The following is a 23,244-nucleotide window of genomic DNA, read 5'->3' as shown; positions in this document are numbered from 1 at the left end:
TCACGGCTTTCCACAGACAGACACGGCAGGCGGGGAAGTTAGCGCTGTAACAGCCCCTATACTGCAGGTCACATGTGACCCTTGTAGCTGAGGACAGGTAGCACGTGTGCGCCGCTGCTCGGAGGAGGACGGTTAGCGCTGTAACTGCCCCTATACTGAGTTCACATATGACCCTTGTACCTGAGGACAGGTAGCACGTGTGCGCCGCTGCTCGGAGGAGGACGGTTACAGATGGAACCGATCCGCAGCGCGCCGGCGAGGAGCGCGCAGTGTCCGCGGAGAGGACCGGTGACCGGTCCGGTGACAGGTGAGCTCCTCCGGCCGCTGCTGGGTCACTAATGGGGGGGTGGTCCCGGTGTCTCCCACCATACACTGACCCTGACGGGATCTCTGTTCAGGCGGCCAGTAGCTCAAGGTTATAGCCTCAGTCTTGGCCAATTCATGGCTCTGTAGCTGTTGTAGTACTAGGGCATGATGGGATTTGTAGTTCCATTAATGCCTGGGACCTGGGGATGTTGCTGTCTTTTGAGTGTAATTTTTCTAATCATTTTTTTTTAAAATTAAAATCCTTATCTATCTCGTTAGTAAAAAAAATAAATAAAAAAAAAAATACAATTTAGGATGGCAGCCAAAAAGTTACTTTTCCGTTCATGTGGGTGCAATACATGGGGTAAGTTATAGAGATGAGTAACACGCCTGCCTGTGTGTATGGGGCAGCACTCTGACCACCCCTCCCTCTGTACAGTCTGGGGGAGGCTCACTCATAGGGGGGGGGGAGACCAGAGGAGTCAGCAGGGGGCGGCTCAGTGGTAGGTTATAGAGATGAGTAGCAGCCTGTGTGTGTGGGGCAGTACTCTGACCATCCCTCCCTCTGTACTGTCTGGGGGAGGCTCACTCATAGGGGGGAGACCAGAGGAGTCAGCAGGGGCGGCTCAGTGGTAGGTTCTCTGTATTTCTAGATTGGATTCCTGGATAAATGTCATCTGCATCATGTTTTCCCTTCTACCTACTCAACAAGTGGTACAGTATATCTTTGTGTTCTCTATGCTCTGCTATTGACAGACCACACCCAATATACATACACTGGGTCTGCACTTGTATATGGGCCTATCTGGACTTCACAGGTATTTTTAATTTTATATTTGGCAAATTGGGACTTTTAATTTATATACTTATACAGAGGTGGGCAACGTGATGCGTTCCTGCTATATGTTACTATACGTCCCAGCATAGAATGCCTAAATTCATCTGGCAGCTACAGAGCCAAAGGTTGTTGAAGTATGTCTGGGTCTTGTAGTTCCACAGCAGCCGGAGAGATGCAGGTTGGCTAAGCCTTAAATTCTCTAATGACTGTAATAATACAATTGAAATACTTTAATATTATTACATTGTTCTCCGCTTTTATTTTATTTTTTTACTTGTTGGTATTGGTTGTGCAGGTGTTTTTTTATTTTATTTGATAAATAACCTGTTATGTTTTGTGGCTGTCTAGTGCTTCATCCATGTTCAGCTGATCTAGAAAACAAACTAGCAAAGCTCTATTTAGGCTTTTAATTCAGCCCATGTGTTTTATCAGCTTTATTACTTATTAGTAACAATATTCAGCTGGGTCATAATACTTTTTTAAATGTGGAATATGTTGGATAAAAAATAAAAATAAAAAAAAAAAAAAAAAAAAGCTTTTCTGGGTTGTGCTGAGATGTTATTTTATGTTGTTTCTGTGCAGTTTCGGCTGAGCAAGCAACGTTTTGTTTTATCATTCTGAATGGCGGTGGTTATTTTTATGCTGCATTAACCTCAAAAGGCCCCAGGGTCTTTAACAGGAACAGGGCAACACATTCCAAGCCCATTTTTTTGTCATTTTAACCCATTAATAAAGGATTTTTTTCCCCTAACAAAAACAGTACTGGCCTTTATTTTCCTAAATATGTTATGCATCTGTTTTTTCTTATCTTTACTATAAACCCGCACTAAACCATATGTGATCACTTTCTAAGGCAGTATACGATGTTCACAAGTCCGGATCTGTGTTTGAGTTTTTTAAATTGAATATTTCCATTTACACTGCACCTAGGTTTCAACAAGTAAAACATTATATAGCATTTTTGGAAGGTAAAAGTACATGTGATATGATTAAGCCTTGATTTATAGTTGTCACAGTCAACAACTGTTGTGATTATGTGTGGGTTGGTTAATCTACATAGTGGACAAACTATTTTGGCTGGGCTTTGTTTTATTAATTTTTGTGCTTTTAAAAATGTCAGATTTCTCTTCATTATATATTAAGTGACAGTACTGTCACTTCAGATAAAGGTTATGCGCATATCTATCAATGTTTTTATGAAGATGTGTATTATCTCCATATTCTCTGCAGTTGTGTATATTAGATCACAGCAGGTGTTGCTCTTATTTTATAAACTGAAGTTTAAGTAAACCTTAAAAACTGTGTTTTAAGGGTTTGTTCTATTTACACATTTGAAAGCAATAAGTAATATTCAATTTATCATAGCTCAAATATTCCCAATGGGGTGCTGCCATGCTTTATCTTGCTGTGGATAGAAAGTACTGTGCTATGCTGACAGCAAAAAAAACTTTTATAACTGAAATGTTTGTCGATATTTGTTCTTTTTATTTTGTGATGTGTTCCATATAATTATGGCAGCGTGTAATGAGCACATTCTAAGGCTGCGTACACACTACAGGAAAATTCTAACAATGCAATGTTTTTATAGAAAATTTTATCAGCGGCTAAAAAAAAAGTCCCGATCAGCATGCCGATTCATTTGTACATGCTGTTGAAGTTTTACACTATTTAACATCCGATCTGTGCTCTTCATCTGTCATAACCATCAGCTGAAAAGATCCTAACTCTACACACCCCATAGAGATCTATGGACCCTGCCGTTGTGAGTACATACACACTGCATGATTGGAATGACATCCTTCCATCGTTGAACGAGATTTTTAGTCCAGTTTAAAAATCTCAACGATGCGCTTTGGATTGATAATCGTCATTGCTGCAGGTTACACACTAATGTGATATAGGACCAATCGGTCATTTATCGTCTGATTGGCCCCGATAATCAGCTGTAAACACTGAAGTGTGTACTCAGGCTTAGTGTATAAAGCGTTATTCTGACTTTCAAGGAACAGTAAGGCACACTCTACTGCAGTATCGGAATATTTGTGTTATGTAGTTTTAAGATTATTTATGTATAGGTATTGGAAATGTTTTCTAAGTGACTATAGCGTTGAGTCATTGCGAGTCTGAAGATAATTACGGATAGAAAGTCATAGTGACACAATGAACTGTTCTAATAAATGTGGGGGAGTTACTGTGAGATATCGTTTCGGTGATTCTTTTTCTTAACCCCTGGATGGAGGCTGCTAATTGGAATTCTTGCATTCTGGTCGTAGAGTGATTTTCTCCATTTGAATAATTGGTTCCTATGTAAATCTCTGTGCAGTGGTCTGGAATTTAACGTGAAGGCTGAGAACACTGATTTTGATGCCAAATTCTATTTTAGGGAACATCTATCTACTGTATGCCTATAACTTGGCTGTATTTCATTTTATGTTCAGTTTATTTGAAAGATTTACAGTTACCTCTAAAACACAAGTTAAAATGCAGATCAACAGTGTATGTGATTGACGTGTATGCTTATAGCATTTTTGAGGATGAGGTTAATGAATGATTTTGTGGATGGGTGGTTTATTATAATCATACAGGGGAAGTGATAAGGGGGACAGGATTGCGCTAGGGGACATGTATTATACCTAGAAAAGGATGACTAATAGAGAAATAGGACTGAATGGCCAGTGGTAATGCTGAGGAGGGAGAGAGGGGGAGCATAGAGAATGGATGTGAAGGGGTGAGATGAAAAAGTGAAAGGAGTTGGAATAGAGAAGGCTTATGACGGGGCTTGAAGGGGGTACAACAGAGGTGGGCGCTATGTGTATGGTTCGCTCTTTATTGGCAGATATAAAAAAATATTTTAAACTTGACTGCTTCTAAATATTTAGGCCCACTCCTTGGGGTATATTTACTGAACTGCGGGTTTGAAAAGGTGGAGATGTTGCCTATAGCAACCTATCTGATTCCAGCTGTTTTGTCGGATGCACTAAATAAATGAAAGCTGGAATCTGGTTGCTATAGGCAACATCTCCACCTTTTCAAACCCGCAGTTTAGTAAATATACCTTCTAGACTCTAAAATATTTGTGGAGCCTGATGTAGAACTAAGCACAGAGGTGCTGATTTAAGAGCATATGACATTAGTTTGAGTGGTGTTTTGCTTGTGGCCTTTGTAACAGATGTAAGAAAAGAAATAGACATCTGCTAATAAACAAATGGACTGTATTTTATGTGTAGTGCCCAGCAATGTAATGTTGCTCATTCTCCCGGCTTCTACAAGAAGCGACTGCTATTGTGCGTACAAAGTTCTAATCCTGTTGAGTAGATCATCAGTGGGCAGTGTTGTAATGAATCCGCACTTGCAAGCAGTAGCTGCTGGCACCTCAAGCAGAGTTGTGGGGAATCGCTGCGCTCCATTCTGGCTCACTGAATTCTGGCTGTAGGTCTGCTCCTTTGCGGATCAGACTCAACCATCTGTACTAGGGGAATGGGGGAGGACAAAAAAAAGCGCTGAAGCATCTCTGCATCTGGTGTCTAACACTGAGAAATAAGGCGCTTGAGAAGGGAGATGGGCTGACAGATGGTCATAGGCACCCAGACTTTTTCCACTTCTGCACAAAGTTGTTTCATCCTCCCCTTGATCTGTTTTTAACCCTCCACCACCTTGTACCAGCCCTTTGTGTCACCCCTCCATACAGTGTACCTCTATTTTAAATCTCGCCAACACTTAATACTTTTTTTTTTTTTTTTTTAATAACACCTCCTCCCACCTCTGATTTTAATGAGCACATGACAAAAATTGGCATTAAAAAGCAGCCGGGTGGGGGCAGTTGTAATACTTTGCAATATTAAAAATGTTGGCAGTTATTGCCCACATTTGCTAGGGCTAGTGAGACTGGTGGTGTAGCACACACTGCTGGCTGTAGTACTTGTTAAAATATAAACAACGGTTTATTCTATTATAATATTATTCAGTTGGGTTCCAAGAGCCGGATGCTAGGTAAAAACAGCCAGGTGGAGTACCCGGGAAATAGGTGCTGGGATAACACTGGGAATGACCTGATTGCTTCCAAGTCTGGCCACGTGCCTTGTCCACTCACGTGCAGTTTACTTAACACTGTTCTTCTGCCTTGAAAGTACTTGTGAGCCAGTGGCTCTATGACATAAGAAAGAAACTAATACAAAACGGGTTTTTAGACTCCTACAGGCGCACAATCAGCTATGCAGAACTTCCTTTTAGAGTAGGGTCACCACCTACATCAAATAACAAATTCTCAAAATAGAATAAAGAATAATAGGCGTCTACTGATATCCGTGCACATAAGTAACAGGGTATATCAAAGTCCCATGGACAATGTCTATAAAGTATCTTTCTCTATATCCAATCCAAGACAGGAGGAGAGATTAGGACAAATAGTCCACAGTATTATGGATATGGCTTTTACTCACCAGTCCCAGTCACAAAGAAAAAAGATTCTTCCAAGAATAGCACCAACTTCTTGGCTCTGTAGATATGTAAATCACTAACACTGATCTTTTTCTGTGTGGATTCTCACCATGAAAGTGAGAAGGGTAAATAACCCAAAACATAAAAGAGGAAAAACAAACACACAGTGTGATACTGTAGTATAGTTAAAAAATAATGGATATTTATTCCACACACATGTGAAAACTAGCATAAATGTAAAAAACATATATCACTTCTTTAGAAACTCCATACATACATACATTCGTACCAGATATAAAATGGTATAAGGCATCCAAAATACACACAGCCCCATGCGGAATAAGTGCTGATAGATATGGAGCTTCAGGAATATTCTGTAGTACTTATGAAGAATATAAATAGTTGGTCTTGAAAGACTCTTTAATGAGCCGAAATGCATTGGTGCATTGATGGGGGAAGACCAACTATTTATATTCTTCATAAGTATTACAGAATATTCCTGAAGCTCCATATCTATCAGCACTTGTTCTGGAGGGGTCTGTGTGTATTTTGGATGCCTTATATCATTTTATATCTGGTACAATATATTTTGAGTATAAGAAGAAAGCTGCCTGGGAATGAGCATTACATAGTATGTACGACAGTACATCAGTGTTTGGCACATTGTTGGCAGCTAATTTTTAGAACAATCTTGTATTGAATAATTAACAAGCTACACAACATTTATGGGGGAGATACACATTGAAATTAAACATCTCTTCATGATTGCCAATTTCAAGTTACTGAAAGCTAGACTTTATGGTGCTGAAAGGATCAGTATGGTGCATCGGCGGCGCCCCAGCCTGTAGCGCGGCGCATCGGCCGGCGGCGCCCCAGCCTGTAGCGCGGCGCATCGGCCGCCGGACCACCGCCGTGTAGTCCCCAAATGACCTTCAGCTCATCCAATCTCTGTAGTACATTTTCTGGGAGCTATTAATATTGGAGTTTAGAACTGCCCTGCACAATATTGTGTCATCACTACTTATAGATGGTATCATTTCCCTTCAGAGAGGCTTCAGAATAAAACCATCAATAACTTTTATTTCCTTCTAATGAGCTAAATTATGAAGTTTCACCTCCCAAAAAAGAGCAGAGGCCTCTTTCGAGCATCTTCCCCGGGAGGCTGGAGCTAACCCAAATTTTGGGATGGGACCTGGCGATGCACTGTTCTGCCCCTGCTCAGAAATATTTGATCGTATGTAGTGTATTTGCTGCTGCTTCTGTTCCCAGCTTTCAATGGCTATTAATGCTAAAAAGTGTAGTGGGGGGAGGGAAGCAAATGTGATTTTCTTGTATCCATGATTAATTTTATCTTCATTTAGCATTATGGTAATAAAAGCCCATAGCAATTAATTAGGCTTGGCCTCTGTCTGTGTTCGTAAACCACCTAACTTTTGGAGCCAACCCTTTGCATTCCAAAGTAGTTTCATGGTGTTCCCTACAGGCTTAATTATTCATGATGGCCCAATAGCTCTATTTGCAGCAACCATGGCTTCAAGTCCTCCGTAATCTAAGTTTATATAGGTTTTGGGAGATTCTGAAGCTAAGATAGAGTTGTTAATACTTAAATGTGTTTAAAGCCCTTTCTTTTTTGCTGTTGTTGATGTTCATTAAATCATCCTGAAAACGACTTTGGAGATTCACTAGAGGCATTAGAACAGCAGGGGATCTGGGACTAAATATCTGGCACTGATGAAGACCGTTATTTTATATTAATCATTTATTTAGGTGCATCCTTAAGGTGTCCTTTCACAAAGTCAAATTGAATACATTAGGGGTTTATGGGCTGTTTATCATGCACCAGTAGTGTAAATGCAGTTGCAATACTTCCATTACTGTTGCTTTTTATTACAATAATTTTAACAAAATAAACATGACTACATTTTAGTAGTTGAAGCATCCTCTCATGTGACGGCCAATCTGTGTTTCATATTGCAAGCTGGGTGTTGCCATAAGAATGTTTGGATGTCCCAGTTTCCTGTCTAGCCTGGCTTCCTGTAATGATTGTGTGACCCCAGCAGATTGGTCTATGATATTCTAAATGTATATTTTTTATAATATATCTATAATATAAAAGCCTAGTGGCGTGTTAGTCTGTGTGTGTGGAAAAAAAAAAAAGCTGCAGCGCCACCTGCTGGGTGGAGTTATACACTGACCTACTAAATTCTTAGTGTGTGTGGAAAAAAAACTCAGGGCTGAAATTTGGTATACTAAGATGTTTTTAATTTGTTAATTTAATTTGTTAATTGTTAAAAGTGTTTATAAAGATTTAAAAAAATAAATAAATGTATTTCTCTTACATCCATCTGGGGGACACTCCTTAACCATGGGGTTGAGTCGGGGGGAGGAGTCTGGCACCCAAAGAGTTAACTTTTTTCAGCTGACAGCATATCACCCCCGCCAATTCCCCACATACCTCAGTTTGAATTGGGTGCCCTTGGAAGAAGGTCGCACCTGAAGAGCTCCAAGAGAGACAGTGAACAGGGTTCACTGGTAGTAGGGTTTATCCTTTTCTTTTGCAGTTTTTTTCTTTTGATAGCAGCGAGAGGCTCCATGCACAACGGAGCTGACTCGTGGGAGAAGCGCCTGTCGGGGGGGGGGGGGGGGGGCGGGCGCCCCGCTGACAGAGAGGGTGAAGCGCTTCTCATAGCGGGAAGCAGTCGGCAAGAGGCTCCCCGCTGATGCAGGACGGGCGCTGCCATTAGGCAGGAAGCGCCTCTACTGTTGAGGTTCCCCGGAAGCCAGCTGGAGTATACCAAGCTCCTTCTCCCATGGGATGGCAGTGAATTCTTGAGGACGGCGCGCTATTGATAGCGCTAGCGGGGAACACATTCTAACAGGTTTTCCCCTAATATAACAGAAAGGGCAAAACGCTGTTAAAGTAAATAACACAGAAGGAGAGCCAGTGGAAGGGGAATGTGTTGGAGGAACACCGCTTCCCCCCCCCGCTGAGTGAGCACGTGGAAGATCCCTTTTTTGGCGCCAAGCTTCAAAAGGAGGACAGTTGCAGCAGTCATTTGAAGAGAAGTGCACTGTTGACACATATCTTCCCCGCTGAGTATCACTTTTATTTTCTTCTGTGTGTATGTGTAGACATGTATATTATAAGACAATGATGTGTTGAGAGAACTGTTATGAGAAAACTATAAAGTTCTCCAAGCCTGTCTTATTTAAATCAGAAATACTATGATATTTTAAATAACCTAATCTGTATTTTCTGATATTTTGGAGAAATGTTTGAATTGAAACGTGATTCAGTTTTTCTTATCTTGTGATGGCAGATAAAAGCAAAACAACACGTACCAAACATAATGTCTGTTCAAAATGTAATGTTAAATTAACAAATGAACGGCTGGATCAGGGGGGGCTCTGTGCGGCCTGCACTGTGGCTCCTGTGAAATAGCCTATAGACACCTCCACCATAACGGTAGATCCTCCTGAGTGGGCGGCTGCCTTAACACAGGGAGTTAATACCCTTGTAGGTCTGTTCTCTAAACCAGTTGAGATCCCATCTACATCTGTGGCTTCTCAGGGTATAACAGTAGGAATGGCAGATGAGTCTTTTTCCCCAGGGGTCGGTTTATTTCCCTCCCCCAACCCTCCCGGGGGTTTCCCTGATAGGAGAGGTGGGTTGGTCAGCGGTGGCTAAAGGCCTGGACCGGCTTACCCATCTACTGGAGAACCCCAGACACAAGCGTAGTGTTAAAAGATGTAGACAAACAGCTAAAGCGCTGTGGTCAGTGTCAGACTCTGAGTGTTCCTCAGAGGAAGAGGGGGAATTGTTGGACGATTCAGATGTGTCCATTATAGAGTCAGAAGGAAACTCTAGGCACCAGGGTATGAATGATCTGGTAAGAGCAGTTCGTCAGACCCTGGGGTTTGCTGAAGTAGAGGAGACAAAGTCCTTGGACCGTTCCCTCTTTAAGAAGGCTTCTAAGCAGGTGGTCAGGTTCCCTCCCTCAGTTGAGTTGAGGGATATTGTAGAGGCCTCTTGGAAGTATCCAGATAAGAGGTTCTCTATGCCAAGGAAGTTTGGCGTATTGTATCCCCTTCAGGAGGAGGATATGACCCGCTGGGAACAGGTGGCAAAGGTGGATGCACCTGTGGCGAGATTGGTTCGTCAGACCTTACAGGACGCGACTGACAAGAAATTAGAATCCCTGCTGAAGTCGATCTTCTCGGCCGCCGGTACTAGCCTCAGGCCAGCATTGTCCTCTACCTGGGTAGCTAGGGCCATGGAAGTCTGGGCAGGGCAGTTGGAGTCTGCCTTGCAGGATTCAGATTTACTGCCTCTGGCCATGCAGCTAAGGGAGGCAGCATGCTATGTATATGAAGCGGCCCATAATTCGGCCTCCATAGCTTCGTCTATTTCGGCTACAGCTGTAGTAGCTAGAAGGGCGTTATGGTTAAGGGCTTGTAATGCGGATTCAGAGTCTAAGAGATCATTAGAATCCATCCTGTATACGGGTGGGATGCTATTTGGTCCAGAATTAGACTCTTGGATTTTACAGGCTTCAGGGGGCAAGAAGACGTCCTTGCCTGTAAATACTCCAAGACCTAGGTTTAGTTCTTTCAGACAGCCTCCTTACGGGGGCGGGTCTGGCAGAGGCCAGACTACCAATCCAGGGGCCGTGGAATCCAGGAGACAGTCCTGTAGGGGAAGGTCATCCTTTGCCCCTGCGGCGCGGAGAGCTTCTTCTGCCAAGCTGCCGGATAGACCAGCAGCATGACTACCACCCACCTCTGGTTACAGAGGGTGGGGTGGGAGGACCTGAATATCGTGATAGAATTCATGGGACCACCTCACCTCAGGTTTTGGCAAAAATTACTTCGCTGGCTTCTGTCAAATCAGAAAGAGCTCAGGGCTGTCGATTTGCTTCGTTTAAACGAAGCTATACAGGCTTAGAATTTCCAGTGAGGGAAAAGGTTTTAGTCACACCAATTCGAGGTGCTAAGGCCAGACGGGTTGTTCAGTCTATGACCGAACTTCTGGAGTCTGAAAGGGTCACAGAGAATCCCTTGTCTAAGAATGACTTTCTTGAGGCTAGTGAGGGACTTGGTACGCAGCATAATGTTGTCTCCACAGGACAAGTTGTGGTCCTAGATGGAGTGGACAGGCAGGATCCTGTCAGACAAGAGGCTGTCAGTAGCCAGGTCTTTGAAACTGCTGGGAAAGATGGTGACATCTTTCGCGACCTTACCCTGTGCAAGGTTCCACCCCATAAGAGCATTCCCGTGTTCGAGGTACCAGTGGAGGAGGTAGGTCCTCAGCTGGTGGTTGCAGGACCAAAACCGAACAGGAGACAGGAAAGTCCCAGAGTTCTGCGCAAGAACAAGGGATCCACTGGTAGTAGACGTCCTAGCAAGGCCTTGGGGCTGTAGGTAGAGTCTGCTCCATGGGGTCCTGTGGAGAGTCAGTCCGGAGGATCGTCCAGTCTTTCTGGTACTGCCAGTAGGGCTGTGAAGAGATCTGCTGACCCTGGGACAGTTCTTGCGTCAGAGACTGAACCAGCTGTATTTAATGGCAGGGCCTTAGAATCCAGTCTGTGGAGAGTGAGAGGTTTCTCAGGGGGTGTAATAGGCACTCTCCTGAATGCCAGGAAGCCAGTTTCAGCCAGAATTTACCACCGTATTTGGTATATATATATATATATATATATATATATATGTATATGGTGGTGGTGTAAGAAGAAGTCTTACAATTCTAAAACCTTTAGTCTGGCTAGATTTCTCGCCTTCTTACAGTGTGGTTTAGAGACAGGGCTTAAACTTGGAACCTTAAAAGTTCAGGTATCTGCTTTGTCAGTGTATTTCCACAGGCGGCTGGCGGAGCTTCCGGATGTTAAGACCTTTCTACAGGGAGTGCTTCACATCCAGCCGCCCTACGTGCATCCTGCGGAGCCTTGGGATCTTAATCTGGTCCTTAGCATGTTGCAGGAGCCTCCCTTTGAACCTCTACTCTCAGCAGAGTGGCGGTTCTTGACATGGAAGACAGTCTTCCTACTTGCTATCGCCTCGGCCAGTAGGGTCTCGGAGCTGGGAGCTTTATCCTGCAAGGAACCTTATCTGGTTTTTCATGAGGATAGAGCAGTTTTAAGGACTGTTCCGTCCTTTCTCCCTAAGGTGGTCTCAGGTTTTCATATTAATCAGGATATAGTTGTTCCAGTATTCAGAGAGGAGCCTCAGACTCCTGGAACAAAGACAAATATTTGGACATAGTGAGGGCATTACGTATATATGTTAAGAGATCTGCAAAGATACGTAAGACAGATTCTCTATTTGTATTGTTTGACTTTTCCCAACGGGGATGGCCAGCATCTAAGCAAACTATTGCCAGATGGCTTACCCTGACTATCAGGGAGGCTTATGTCCGTATTAATCTCCCTGTGCCGAAGCGTATTGTTGCCCATTCTACCTGTTCGGTTGGGGCATCTTGGGCGGCTCGTAATGGAGCCACGGCGGACCAGCTGTGCAGGGCAGCCACCTGGTCCTCGGTCCATACCTTTACAAAATTCTACCAATTTAATATATTTGCGTTGGGGGACGCCTCCTTTGGCCGTAGTATTCTGCGTGCAGGGAGATCAGAGCGGTCCCACCCTTCAGAGGGATTGCTTTTGTAAGTCCCCATGGTTAAGGAGTGTCCCCCAGATGGATGTAAGAGAAAACGGGATTTATACTTGCGATCTTTTTCTCTGAGTCCATCTGGAGGACACTGCGATTCCCCCCTTCTTTTTCGTTGTTTTCTTTTATCTCCACTCCCCCCTCTGTTGAGTGGTGTGTTTTGGTTGATTGGCCTATCATCCTAAGGGCTTTGGTAATCAAACTGAGGTATGTGGGGAAATGGTGGGGGTGATATGCTGTCAGCTGAAAAAAGTTAACTCTTTGGGTGCCAGACTCCTCCCCCCGACTCAACCCCATGGTTAAGGAGTGTCCCCCAGATGGACTCAGAGAAAAAGATTTATCGTAAGTATAAATCCCGTTATTTCTTGAAGGAGAAGTGACAGTTGGGAGTGGTTGGTGGTTGCCAGGGGTGACAGTGGGGAGTGGTTGGTGGTTGCCGGGGGTGACAGAGCGAGAGGAGTGTGATACTCAGATCCGCTGAGAGAGATCCCTGTGTCTGGATAGACATCTGGATAGATGTGGCGATTAAGATGAAGAATGAGGTGATGGAGAAAAATGATGAGGTGGTGACACGTGGACAAAACCACGTTTAAAAAGGGCGCTTGCGTCGGGAAGTAACGCTCTTCCCCTGAGGAGGCCTGGGCTAGGCCCAAATGCATGACAAGAACCTTTTTCACACCTTAAGCAGCTTGATTTGACTAGAATGCAATAGAGAACCGCCAGACATAGTGTGATAACATCAAATGAAAGTCACAGCCATAAACATTCAAATTGGCCTCATAAAAAAATACATATATATTATAAAATGTCTTTCAAGGGATATTTCCTGAAAATTCAATCCCCTTATTCACGTGGATTATACTTTCCAACTAGTGGTTTGCATAGTGGAATAAATGACAGAAATACTGCAGTGCGTTCATGGCAAGTAGCACACAATTATAGGATAAAAACCATTTTAATGAAAGCTTTATACATAAAAGACAATAAAATGCCCGTGCATCGGGTAAAATAAGACAGGGTCACCCTTTTGATAAAGTCTGGTACAGACGAAACGCGTCAAGGGATCGTTGAGGCTCTGTTATTGGTAACTGCTGACGAGGAGGTTCCTGTCTATCTGACCAGAGAGGCTTTTATAAGGACCGTTACAAGCGCTACCCAAACAGATAAGCCTGTCTTATTTTACCCGATGTACGGGCATTTTATTGTCTTTTATGGATAAAGCTTTCATTAAAATGGTTTTTATCCTATGATCCTATGACTCTCGGAAAGGAAAATGATACCATCTATACGTAGTGATATAAGTACACGAATATATATATATATATATATTTGTTAATATTCTGAGACTTGTTACTCTCGTTATTGATGTGTTTGAAGTAAGCTAAGAATTCATCTTTAATGAACCCTTTTGCTAGTTGATGATGTTCTAAAGTAAATAAACCACTGATGGGTTCAATATGCCTTGTCTGCCATTTTTCCATCTCTGGCACAGATTCCTGCTTGAGCAATTTTTTTTTTTTTTTTTTTTTAAGATGCTTTTCAAAAATGTAAAAAAAATGTATTTTTGAGAAAATCAAAATTTTGGCTTTGAAAATTTTTATTGCAACATACTGCTGTCATATAAAATGAGACCTTGCCCAACTCTCTAGCTCAATTAAGTGAGCTACAAATGCAATTTAAAATGTTTTAAGGCAATTTTTTTGTTTAAAAATTGCAGTTTTAAAGGCACATAACATCAAAACCAGTGTATATATCAGCCTTGGATTTGGGGGTTTCCTTTAAACCCTTGGCGGCATTTATTATACCAAATTTCATTACAATCTGAAATGGTCAGTTTGAAACACTGGGATGTGGAATGACCCTATTAAGCCTTAGTTAGAAACATCTAAATATGAGTAATACTAAAACAGAAAAGGCTGCTGTAAAAAATAGGCCAATATATCCCCTAACCAACCCCCCAGGTTTTTATATACCGGTATATTATTTTTTTTTACTGTGTTAAGTCATTTTAACGCTGTTTTTTTAATAATTTTTGAGCGGGTTAACTTTACCCGTTTTTTTTTCATCAAAGTTCCTCTCGCGCTCCAGTAGAAGGTCTATTGAAAGTTTAGGGTACGCGAGAGGCAGCCGCGTTAAAAGCTATTCAATTGTTACTTAACGCGGCGGGTAAAACAGGAAAATATGCTGTTTTATCTCGCACCTCCTTGGGGTGTGTTAAAAATAAAAAACCTCTGGAAAGTATTTGAAATCATGGAAAAATGTGGAAAAATTTTAAACTTATGTTTATCACTAATGCCTAACTTGTGTAAGTTTATTTTCTTGTGAAAAAATAATGAAATAAAAATAATAAAAAAATAAAATAAAATCACTGATTATAGTTATGTATGTTTTTTGGTACAAATATGAATATAGTAATGTGTTTTGACATGGTATAGATGATGGTAAAAAATAGTTAAATTAAAAATATGCTTAAGAAAGTACTGTAATGTAGATACTATCAATGTGTAATACAATCTAATGTATAGAAATGTATGCAAAACCTTTGTTTTGTATAATACATTCACTCCCCTAAAATCTCGCAAACACAATTTTTAACGCGCAGGGGCAGCGTTCCCTCTTTTTCAATTGAATTACATGAGTTTTCCCGCTGCGCTAACTCAAAACGGTCACTATTGCCGTCAAAAACCCGCAGGAGATTTTTTTATTTTTTTTGACACGGTGGGGGAAAAAAAACAACTCGCTAACAATTTAATATCCCCCTATTTTTCATAAGCTGAGATACAGAGGGCAGAATCGGAAGCCACAGAACTCATTAAACAGTTTTTTTTTTGTTTTTTCAGAAATATAACATAATACATATAAAAACATTAGAGATATAGATATATTCAGCCATTTAAATCATCAGTTTTCAAGATTCAAGAGAGTAGTTTATTAATCCAAATCCTGGGATAACGATGTGTAGGACTGGAGTATATAGTCGGATGTAGAAACACTCAGTAATCTGTGTTTTGGGTTTTTTTCTTTGGAGAACAAATATTTAACATACCCAGTGCCTGTCTATATACAGTGCTCTTCATAGGTATTGGGGAGGTGATAAGAGACAAGATACAGAATGCTACCATTTATTATAAAGATCCAGCATACTCCATAGCACTTAACAGTAATAAACAAGACTGGGTATTAATACAGAGAAAGCAGTAAGAGGTATTTCTGGGTAATTCTGCACAAAGTTGTAAGCTTTTAATGTTTGAGGGTCAGTCTATTTGAGGTTTAGGTGTGTTTTATGGAGTGAAGTTCTAATACTGCATGTGAGTACTGCAACCTCTGACCCTAGTGTTTGTTGAAATGCTTTGCTACAACAATGTCTTCATCTCAATGGTGGTTATTAAGCTGGGTACCCTGTGCACTTTCTAGAACTAGTCACCAATGACTGAGTGCAGATGAGCATGTAGATTCATGTGTACACACCTACAGTTTACCTTTAGATCTGTGCTCTTCATCTCTCCTGTCGATCTGCTAAAAAGATTGTGACTCTGTACACTCTACAGATATCTGCCTACACTGCTGGTTGTGAGTGTGTGCACACTTCTGACATTGTTGATTGTGATTTATTTTTTTTAAGTCTATAAAAACCACATCAACACACAAGGTCTTTTGGTACGATAAAACATGATTGTGAGAGTGTACACGCTCTTGCAATATCTGCCCAAACGATTCATCATCATCATCATCATTTATTAATATAGCGCCACTAATTCCGCAGCGCTATACAGAGAACTCATTCACATCAGTCCCTGCCCCATTGGAGCTTACAGTCTAAATTCCGTAATATAGACACACACTCACACACATAGACATATACATACAGACAGAGAGGTAGAGACTAGGGTCAAATTTTGATAGCAGCCAATTAACCTACCAGTATGGAGTGTGGGAGGAAACCGGAGCACCCGGAGGAAACCCACGCAAACACAGGGAGAACATACAAACGCCACACAGATAAGGCCATGGTCATGAATCGAACTCATGACCCCAGTGCTGCGAAGCACAAGTGCTAACCACTAGGCCACTGTGCTGCCCCATTGTGAATTGTGCGATCTGAACGATAATTGTATAACGTGTACCTGGTTTTAGTGTGTGGACATAAAACATTGCTGACTTTAGTCTCCTGTAAAGTGTGGTCATGACTATTGTTGATACGAATTGTCTTGTCCATACAGACTGAACACTTTGTTTTTCTTGGTAGAAATCTTGATGGGCTGAACGTCCTTGGGGATTGCTCAAGTGACTAACCTCTTATTTTGCTCTTTTAGTAGGTTGTCGCTTACAACTGAGCGATGAAATGGAAGTCAAAAAATTAATACGCAAACCTCTTCAACCAGCACGACCCATTCGCCGCGGTGTACCGGACAATGGTTGGTATCACCGCCTGCTGTTATTTCTAAAGTCTTTCAGAAATGGAATATGCCTGGTGGTTTACTGTGCCATTGTCTATTCCTTGTATGTCAGAAGAATTCTGTATATGTAAGGAGGTGGCGTCTAGTTCTTGCTGGGTGCCAGATTAATATGCAATGTATGCCAGAGCAGCCTTTTGTTACTGCCTCTGTCTGTTCACATATCACAGACTAATGAAGTTAACAGTGACATATTTCATTATTAATGAATGTTACTTGCACACCACCATGCAAAGACGCACTGATACAGTCATACTCTCCATAGGCTTCTTTATAGGGAATGTCCCGGCTTAGTCCTGACTCCTCTGATCTGCAGATTATAACAATGTCAGGACACTGGGTGCTGTTATTTTGGGAGGTTATGATCGTGTTTTCAAGCATGGAGGTTTGGGGGCATTACATTATTAGCATAGCAATTTGTGATGTATAAACAACGTGTTGGCAATTAAAGAACCTTAAACAGTAATGGGGGCTAGTGGTGGTGGGTTGGCATGGATATTGTACCATTATTTTGGGGAAGCTTGATTAAATGGGAGATATTTTTACGAGGTGTTTAAGATAAAAAAAAAACCAGCAACAAAAAAACAGGAATCTGGTAATAAAAAATAAGTGTACATTTTTTTTATTTTTTTATTTCTATTGGAGGCATTAAGCACTGTGTTTGGTGCACACTGTTTAAGCTCAGTGGGTGTCATTTCTGAATACCAAAAAGTGCAGATTTATACTGCGTCTTTGTGCACCTGGTAAGTGTCCAAGCTGCTACTAAACCATTGCCTTCCACTCCTAAGATACTGCTTGGTTTAGTCTCATTAATGTCTTTAATTATGGGAGGGTGGGACATACGGTCTTTGCATGTTTGAAGGTTTTCACTAACTTGGTGGAGGTGCGCCCAAGATCTTTCCTGCAGACGTGGCGCTGGCGATTTTCAAATACGTTGCACTAAAAGCACAGGGACAAGCTCTGATCTCCGCCACCTCAGATCATCATAACCATTTATATAGCGCCACTAATTCCGCAGTACTGTACAGAGAATTCGCTCACATCAATTTTGTTAGCAGCCAATTAACCTACCAGAATGTTTGGTTTTTTTGGAGTGTGGGAGGAAACCGGAGCACCCGGAGGAAACCCACGCAAACACGGGGAGAGCATACAAACTTACAGATAAGGCCATGGTTGGGAATTGAACTCATGACCCCAGTGCTGTAAGGCAGAAGTGCTAACCACTACACCACCGCTGCCCCAGTTGGAACATTCAAGTTTTTTGGAGGGAGGAAAGGACTGTACACCCTTCACATAGCAGGAAGTGCTCTGTAAATGCCTCTGACACCACTTGTGTGGCATTTTAAGTTTAATTTAAATAATCCTGCACCAGAAAAGAAAATCTCATTCTTGCATGTAGTAAAAGTGAACATACTCATACGCATAATCCTTCCTGAACAGGTAAGGGTCCAATGCCCTCAACGCCGCTCAGACTGGCAGAAACCTTTGCAACCACGATGATGTCGCCATATTGCCTCACAAATTCATGCTGTTGCCCAAAGCATAGACTGCAGTTTATTATTATTAGCTTAGATTTGAAAGCCTCCACAATCCTCCCCAACACTATACAGTTCAGCAACAGTACATACATAAAACATGGACATACAAGGAGGACAAAATAAATGCATACATGAAAACAAAGGGTATGAAGGACCCTGCTCATTAGAGAGCTTACAGTCTAAGTGGAAGAGGGCACAGCTGAAACGAGAGGCGTAAAAGTGGCTCAGAGTGGAGACTGGGACATTTGTGAGGGTGCATTAGTGTGAATAGTGTTTTCTGGGATAGTTACCTCTAAAAAAAAAAACCACATAAAAACAAACAAACAAAAAAAAACAACCAAGAGATGGGTTTTTGTAGAACTTCTTATGATTTGAAGGCTGTGGGAAAGTCTGAGTATGGTAGGGAATTACATAAGTGGGGAGCAGCATGAGAGAAGTTTTGTAGGCGTAGGTCAGAGGTAGAGCTAAGAGAGTATTTTGATTTGAGATGTATGAAAGGGTGGTGGTGTTGTGAGGGATTTGTAGGTAAGGGTGAGTAATTTGAATTGGATTTTGGAGGACACAGGGAGCCAATGTAGAGATTTGCAAAGTGGTGCAGCAGACGTGGAGCAGTGAGAGAGAGAGGAAGATCCATCTTGCAGCAGCATTTAGGATGGATTGAAGTGTGGATATATGGGTGTCCGGAATGCCAGATAGCAGGAGGTTGCAATAGTTAAGACGGGGGATGACGAGAGACTGGATAAGAGTTTTGGTAGCATGTTGAGTAAAAAAGGGGCATATTCTGACTATGTTTTTAGGATGAAGTTGAAAGGACTGGGAGAGAGTCTGGATGTGAGGAATAAAGCAGAAGGCGGAGATGTGACCCCAAGGCAGTTTGTTTGGGATTGGGAGATTGAGGAAATTGGGGTGTTATTGACATTGAGAGGTATCTGAGGGCAGGTGGTGTCTCTGGCAGGAGGGAAGATAATCTGTATTAGACATGTTGAGCTTTAGGTAGCGTTGGGACGTCCATTTGTAGATAACAGAAAGACAGTTGGTTACGTGAGATAGTACAGAACGAGAGGTCAGGCAGGGAAAGAGATACAGATTTGAGGGTCATCAGCATAGAGGTGGTATTGGAGGCTGAATGAGCAAATTAATGCCTCAAGAGAAGAAGTGTACAATATAAAAAGTAAAGGTCCAAGAAAAGAGCCTAGTGGGACCCCAACAGATAGTGGGAGTGGAGGGAGGATATGCCAGAGGTAGAAACGGTAAAGGAGCGGTTCGATAGGAAGTGAACCAGGAAAGAGAGAAGTACAGTTGTGCTAAAGTAGGTGGGTAATGTCCTATAAATGTATTTGTGCAGCAGTATTCCTATTTTGCAGTTTATAAATGACCTGTTAGTGAAATGTAGTACTACATACAATGCTGCCCTTACATATATTTGTCATTCACATTCCATGTTCCATTTTCTTTACAGCACCTCTATTTATGGTAAATTTGCGGGCCGAATTTACAGATTGTTGCAAAGACGACCTACAAGATCCCTTTAACCTGGTATGTTTCCTGTTTTGTTTAATGGAAGTAGATATTTCTCGCTCCCTGTATGGAGCTGGAATCCATGTACATACTTACAGGTGGTGTCTCAGTTGTGCTATGTAGTACATTTAAATCTCCTCTTTCTGGAACCTCTAAAAATATGTATATTTATCTACATCTCATACTTTTACCTCACACAGAGGTGCAAAATAATTACTGTTTGGAATATTATATATCAGCATCAGGCTACATGTGAACCCACTGAACCTTTATTCCTAAATCTTTATAAACGCTTTTAAAATTGCGTTGCTTGAAGAAATGTCATCATTAAGTTGAGCGACGCAGTCATCTGACATGATTTCTTTAATTTTACTAAATGACATTTCATGCAGTGAACCTGTGGTAATCATTGGGGGGGAACAGCAGAGATGATGGGTCCCGTTACACCCAGAAGTGAGCGCAGCCTGGCATCTCTGTAATGTCTGATGGGTCATTGCGGGGAATCCCCTCATTGCATGTTTTGTGAAGTCCACAGCAAGATATGTAATGTATTTTCACTTTTTGTTGTTTTAAGCCACTTGCATTATTTTTGTTTATTATTTTTTTAATATAAAATGATTCCCCTTGACCTCTCCGTTCCACATGTCTTTTATTAACTATATTTTCTGCTTCAGTGGTGCTCTATTGGCAAACTGTATGATGTATTAAAGGATCCCGTGGTTCCCAAACCACCAGAAATACCACAGATGCAAACCAGAAAAGGTAAATAACAGACCTACTACATTTTCTTTACAGAAGACTTAGGGAAACATTATTTTCAATGTATGTAGGGAGGGAAAGGGGGAGAATGGAAGAAAGTCAGTGTATTGTGAGGCACTCCTGGATTGTTCAATAAAATGTAACTTTTACTAGATCGATTAAAATGGAAAGAAATTGAGCGAAATAATTAAAAAATAAAACAGTGATAAGTGATTAAAATGCAAAATAAATTGCAAAGTCACACCTATAACCTCATATTAGCATTAATATAGGCTAAAATAGCACTACAAATACTGCGTCTGTGACACCTAGTGTGTATAATATATGTCCGTTAATTGTGGACTGGGATGCAAAAAAAAGCTAGTGTCACAAATACATTCCTCAATTGCCTATTGCTAAATATGCGCTGTCCGCTCATTAGTACAAAATGAGATTTTATATAATTATCAAGTTAGTTACAAGATAGTGTAACAAGAATAATTTACGCGATGTGCAATGCCAATTAGAGATTATGTTCAAAACGGCATAGCAAAAGTAGTAATCATCCTCTTAATGGGTAGATAAGCGTTATTGACATGTCCTTAGATAACTGCCGTAGAATCTACATGAAAATCTCATTGAATAGCATCAGACTGTAATAAGCTGGAGTAGAGGCATCAAAAATTAGCAAAGCCTAAACTGCAAGAATCGTGGGATTATGTGAAATTCCCTACCTAATAGAAACTGGGAAGCGATTCTTGGTGAGAACTAGAGGCATAGAGGTTAGGTGAGACAAAACGCCGATGCGCGTTTCGCTCCGTGGCTTTGTCAAGACGACAGTGTAGGGTGCACCCCCCGTTCAAGGGTCCTTCTTGCTCAGGTTCATTAAGAGAATATTTCACTTAATGTTCATACTACCTTATCTAGTGCGGTTTTCCACCCCAACCTTCTTGTATTATTTTCAATGTAGTCATGTTAACCCTCCTACACCCTGAAAAAAGGATCTACCACAACAAATGACAATTGGTGCTTTATTCTCCTCCCTTATGATTATATTTCACTGACTGTACTTATGTCTGCCCACTGCTATACCCTCCTGTTAGGGGCCGTCTGCTGCTTGATTCCTCTGCTCAGTAAAGTCTCGTCCACAAACGCGGTTTCTTGAGCTGCATTTTGTTTGGAACACAGCTTGAGAAACCGCCTCTGTTAAACCATTAGTGTACACAAGAGTCCATCTTTTGAAGTAATGGATCCCAATTTTCATTCAGAGTTTGCTTTATCGCAAAGGAAAGTTATGAGTACCAGTCCTTTTTGCATTTGCCACTTTATCTGCTGCTTGAGTCTTGTCAACTGGAGATGCATAGCACAATTCATATGTGTGCTGAGTACTGTCACACCTTCCTTACAAACGTTTCTTCCAGACAGTGTGCCGTGGTTCTAGCAGCAGTCATGGGTGTGGGTTACAGAGTAGCTTTCTTCCCTCCATCACTTTCTCTGTAGAGACCATTACATGTACAGCTATATCACCGATGTGTTTTGTGCACAGGCAGAATTACCTACACCAGAGACTTCCTGATTCAGTTGTCCAGCTTGTCTGTGTCAAGACAGAAACCTAAATATTTACCGGATCACCCTGTTGTTCTTGAGCACCCAGTAAGTGTTTGAGTACAATGCTACTCTGTCCATATTTTATATAGTAATTGTTTTAGTTTTGCAGTGCATTTATTTTTGCTATGTAAGAGATGTAACAAATTTGCTTTCTATAACTGCTTGTAGAGGACATAACATTTAAACTGCTATACCTTGCTGGTTTATGTGTCATTCTCAGAGTTAAACAGAACCTATGTGTCAGCAGGATTCATTAGAACTATTTCTCACGTGTTCAGCAATACATAATAGCAGCAGTCATTGGACAAATATATAGCATCTGCGCATTATTACTGACGTTACGGTAATTGGCGTGTTACCCAAAGGCGTAAATACCGTTAATACGGTAATTTCAGCGCTGATTTTTTTTTGCTTGGATCCGCGAGCAGAAAGCAGGCTTATAATTATCGTATTAACGGTAATAGATTTAGCGCCGCGTTACTTGTGGCAGAATTGAATTCACCCCTGTGTTAAAGTATATTATGTCCAGCAATGTCTTATTTAAAGGTGATGGGTGCTGTCTTATGTATGGAAGGGAATGTCTTCAACTGCTACAAAATACGGTAGCTTAATTCTAAGGGGGAAATTCAATACTGCCGAAAGTAATGTGGCCTGCGCTCTATGACCGTTAATACAGCGATTTTAACGCGGATTTCTGCTTGCGGTTGAAAGATCATTGTTAAAGATTACCGTACCAACGGTGGTAATGCACACTATTACCATAGTAACGGTAATAGTGCACAGGTTGCTTTGCTTTCGTCAGTAACACGGCCAATTAAATTCCCCCCTTATTGTTTTATTGTTTGCTCAGAGAGCGTTTCATATATAAATGTTAGTTGTTTGTACTACATTACTTCTAATAGAACATTATTTATTCCCAGAATTATTCATAAAGGGCAAAACTCAACATGCTGCGTGTGTGTGTTATACTCCAAGGGGGGTATTCAATTGTTGCCGTTAACTCTCTCAAACGAGCGCTCTAAAAATATTAGCGTTAATACGGTAATTACTCGCTAAATTTCATCTCGCAGCTCCCTGAGCTGCGTGATGAAATTCAGCGAGTAAACTACCGTATTAACGGTATTTACGCGCATATTACCATATAAAC

General features: G+C 41.5%; 1 protein-coding gene across 1 annotated transcript in view; it reads left to right on the top strand.

The window, feature by feature from the left end:
• Window positions 1-23,244, top strand: part of C5H8orf88 (chromosome 5 C8orf88 homolog) — a 30,457-nt gene continuing 7,213 nt past the window's right edge. The window contains exons 1-5 of the mRNA XM_075213771.1: window positions 1-307; window positions 16,555-16,656; window positions 19,693-19,769; window positions 20,426-20,513; window positions 22,036-22,142. Of these exons, the coding sequence (XP_075069872.1) occupies window positions 232-307; window positions 16,555-16,656; window positions 19,693-19,769; window positions 20,426-20,513; window positions 22,036-22,142 (450 nt within the window). The 5' untranslated portion in view covers window positions 1-231. The remainder of the gene's footprint in view (window positions 308-16,554; window positions 16,657-19,692; window positions 19,770-20,425; window positions 20,514-22,035; window positions 22,143-23,244) is intronic.

The sequence above is a fragment of the Mixophyes fleayi genome, chromosome 5 (assembly GCF_038048845.1).
Source record: "Mixophyes fleayi isolate aMixFle1 chromosome 5, aMixFle1.hap1, whole genome shotgun sequence".
Classification (NCBI taxonomy): domain Eukaryota; kingdom Metazoa; phylum Chordata; class Amphibia; order Anura; family Limnodynastidae; genus Mixophyes; species Mixophyes fleayi.
Note: the sequence above shows the minus strand (reverse complement) of the source record. Positions and strands in the feature narration are given on the sequence as shown.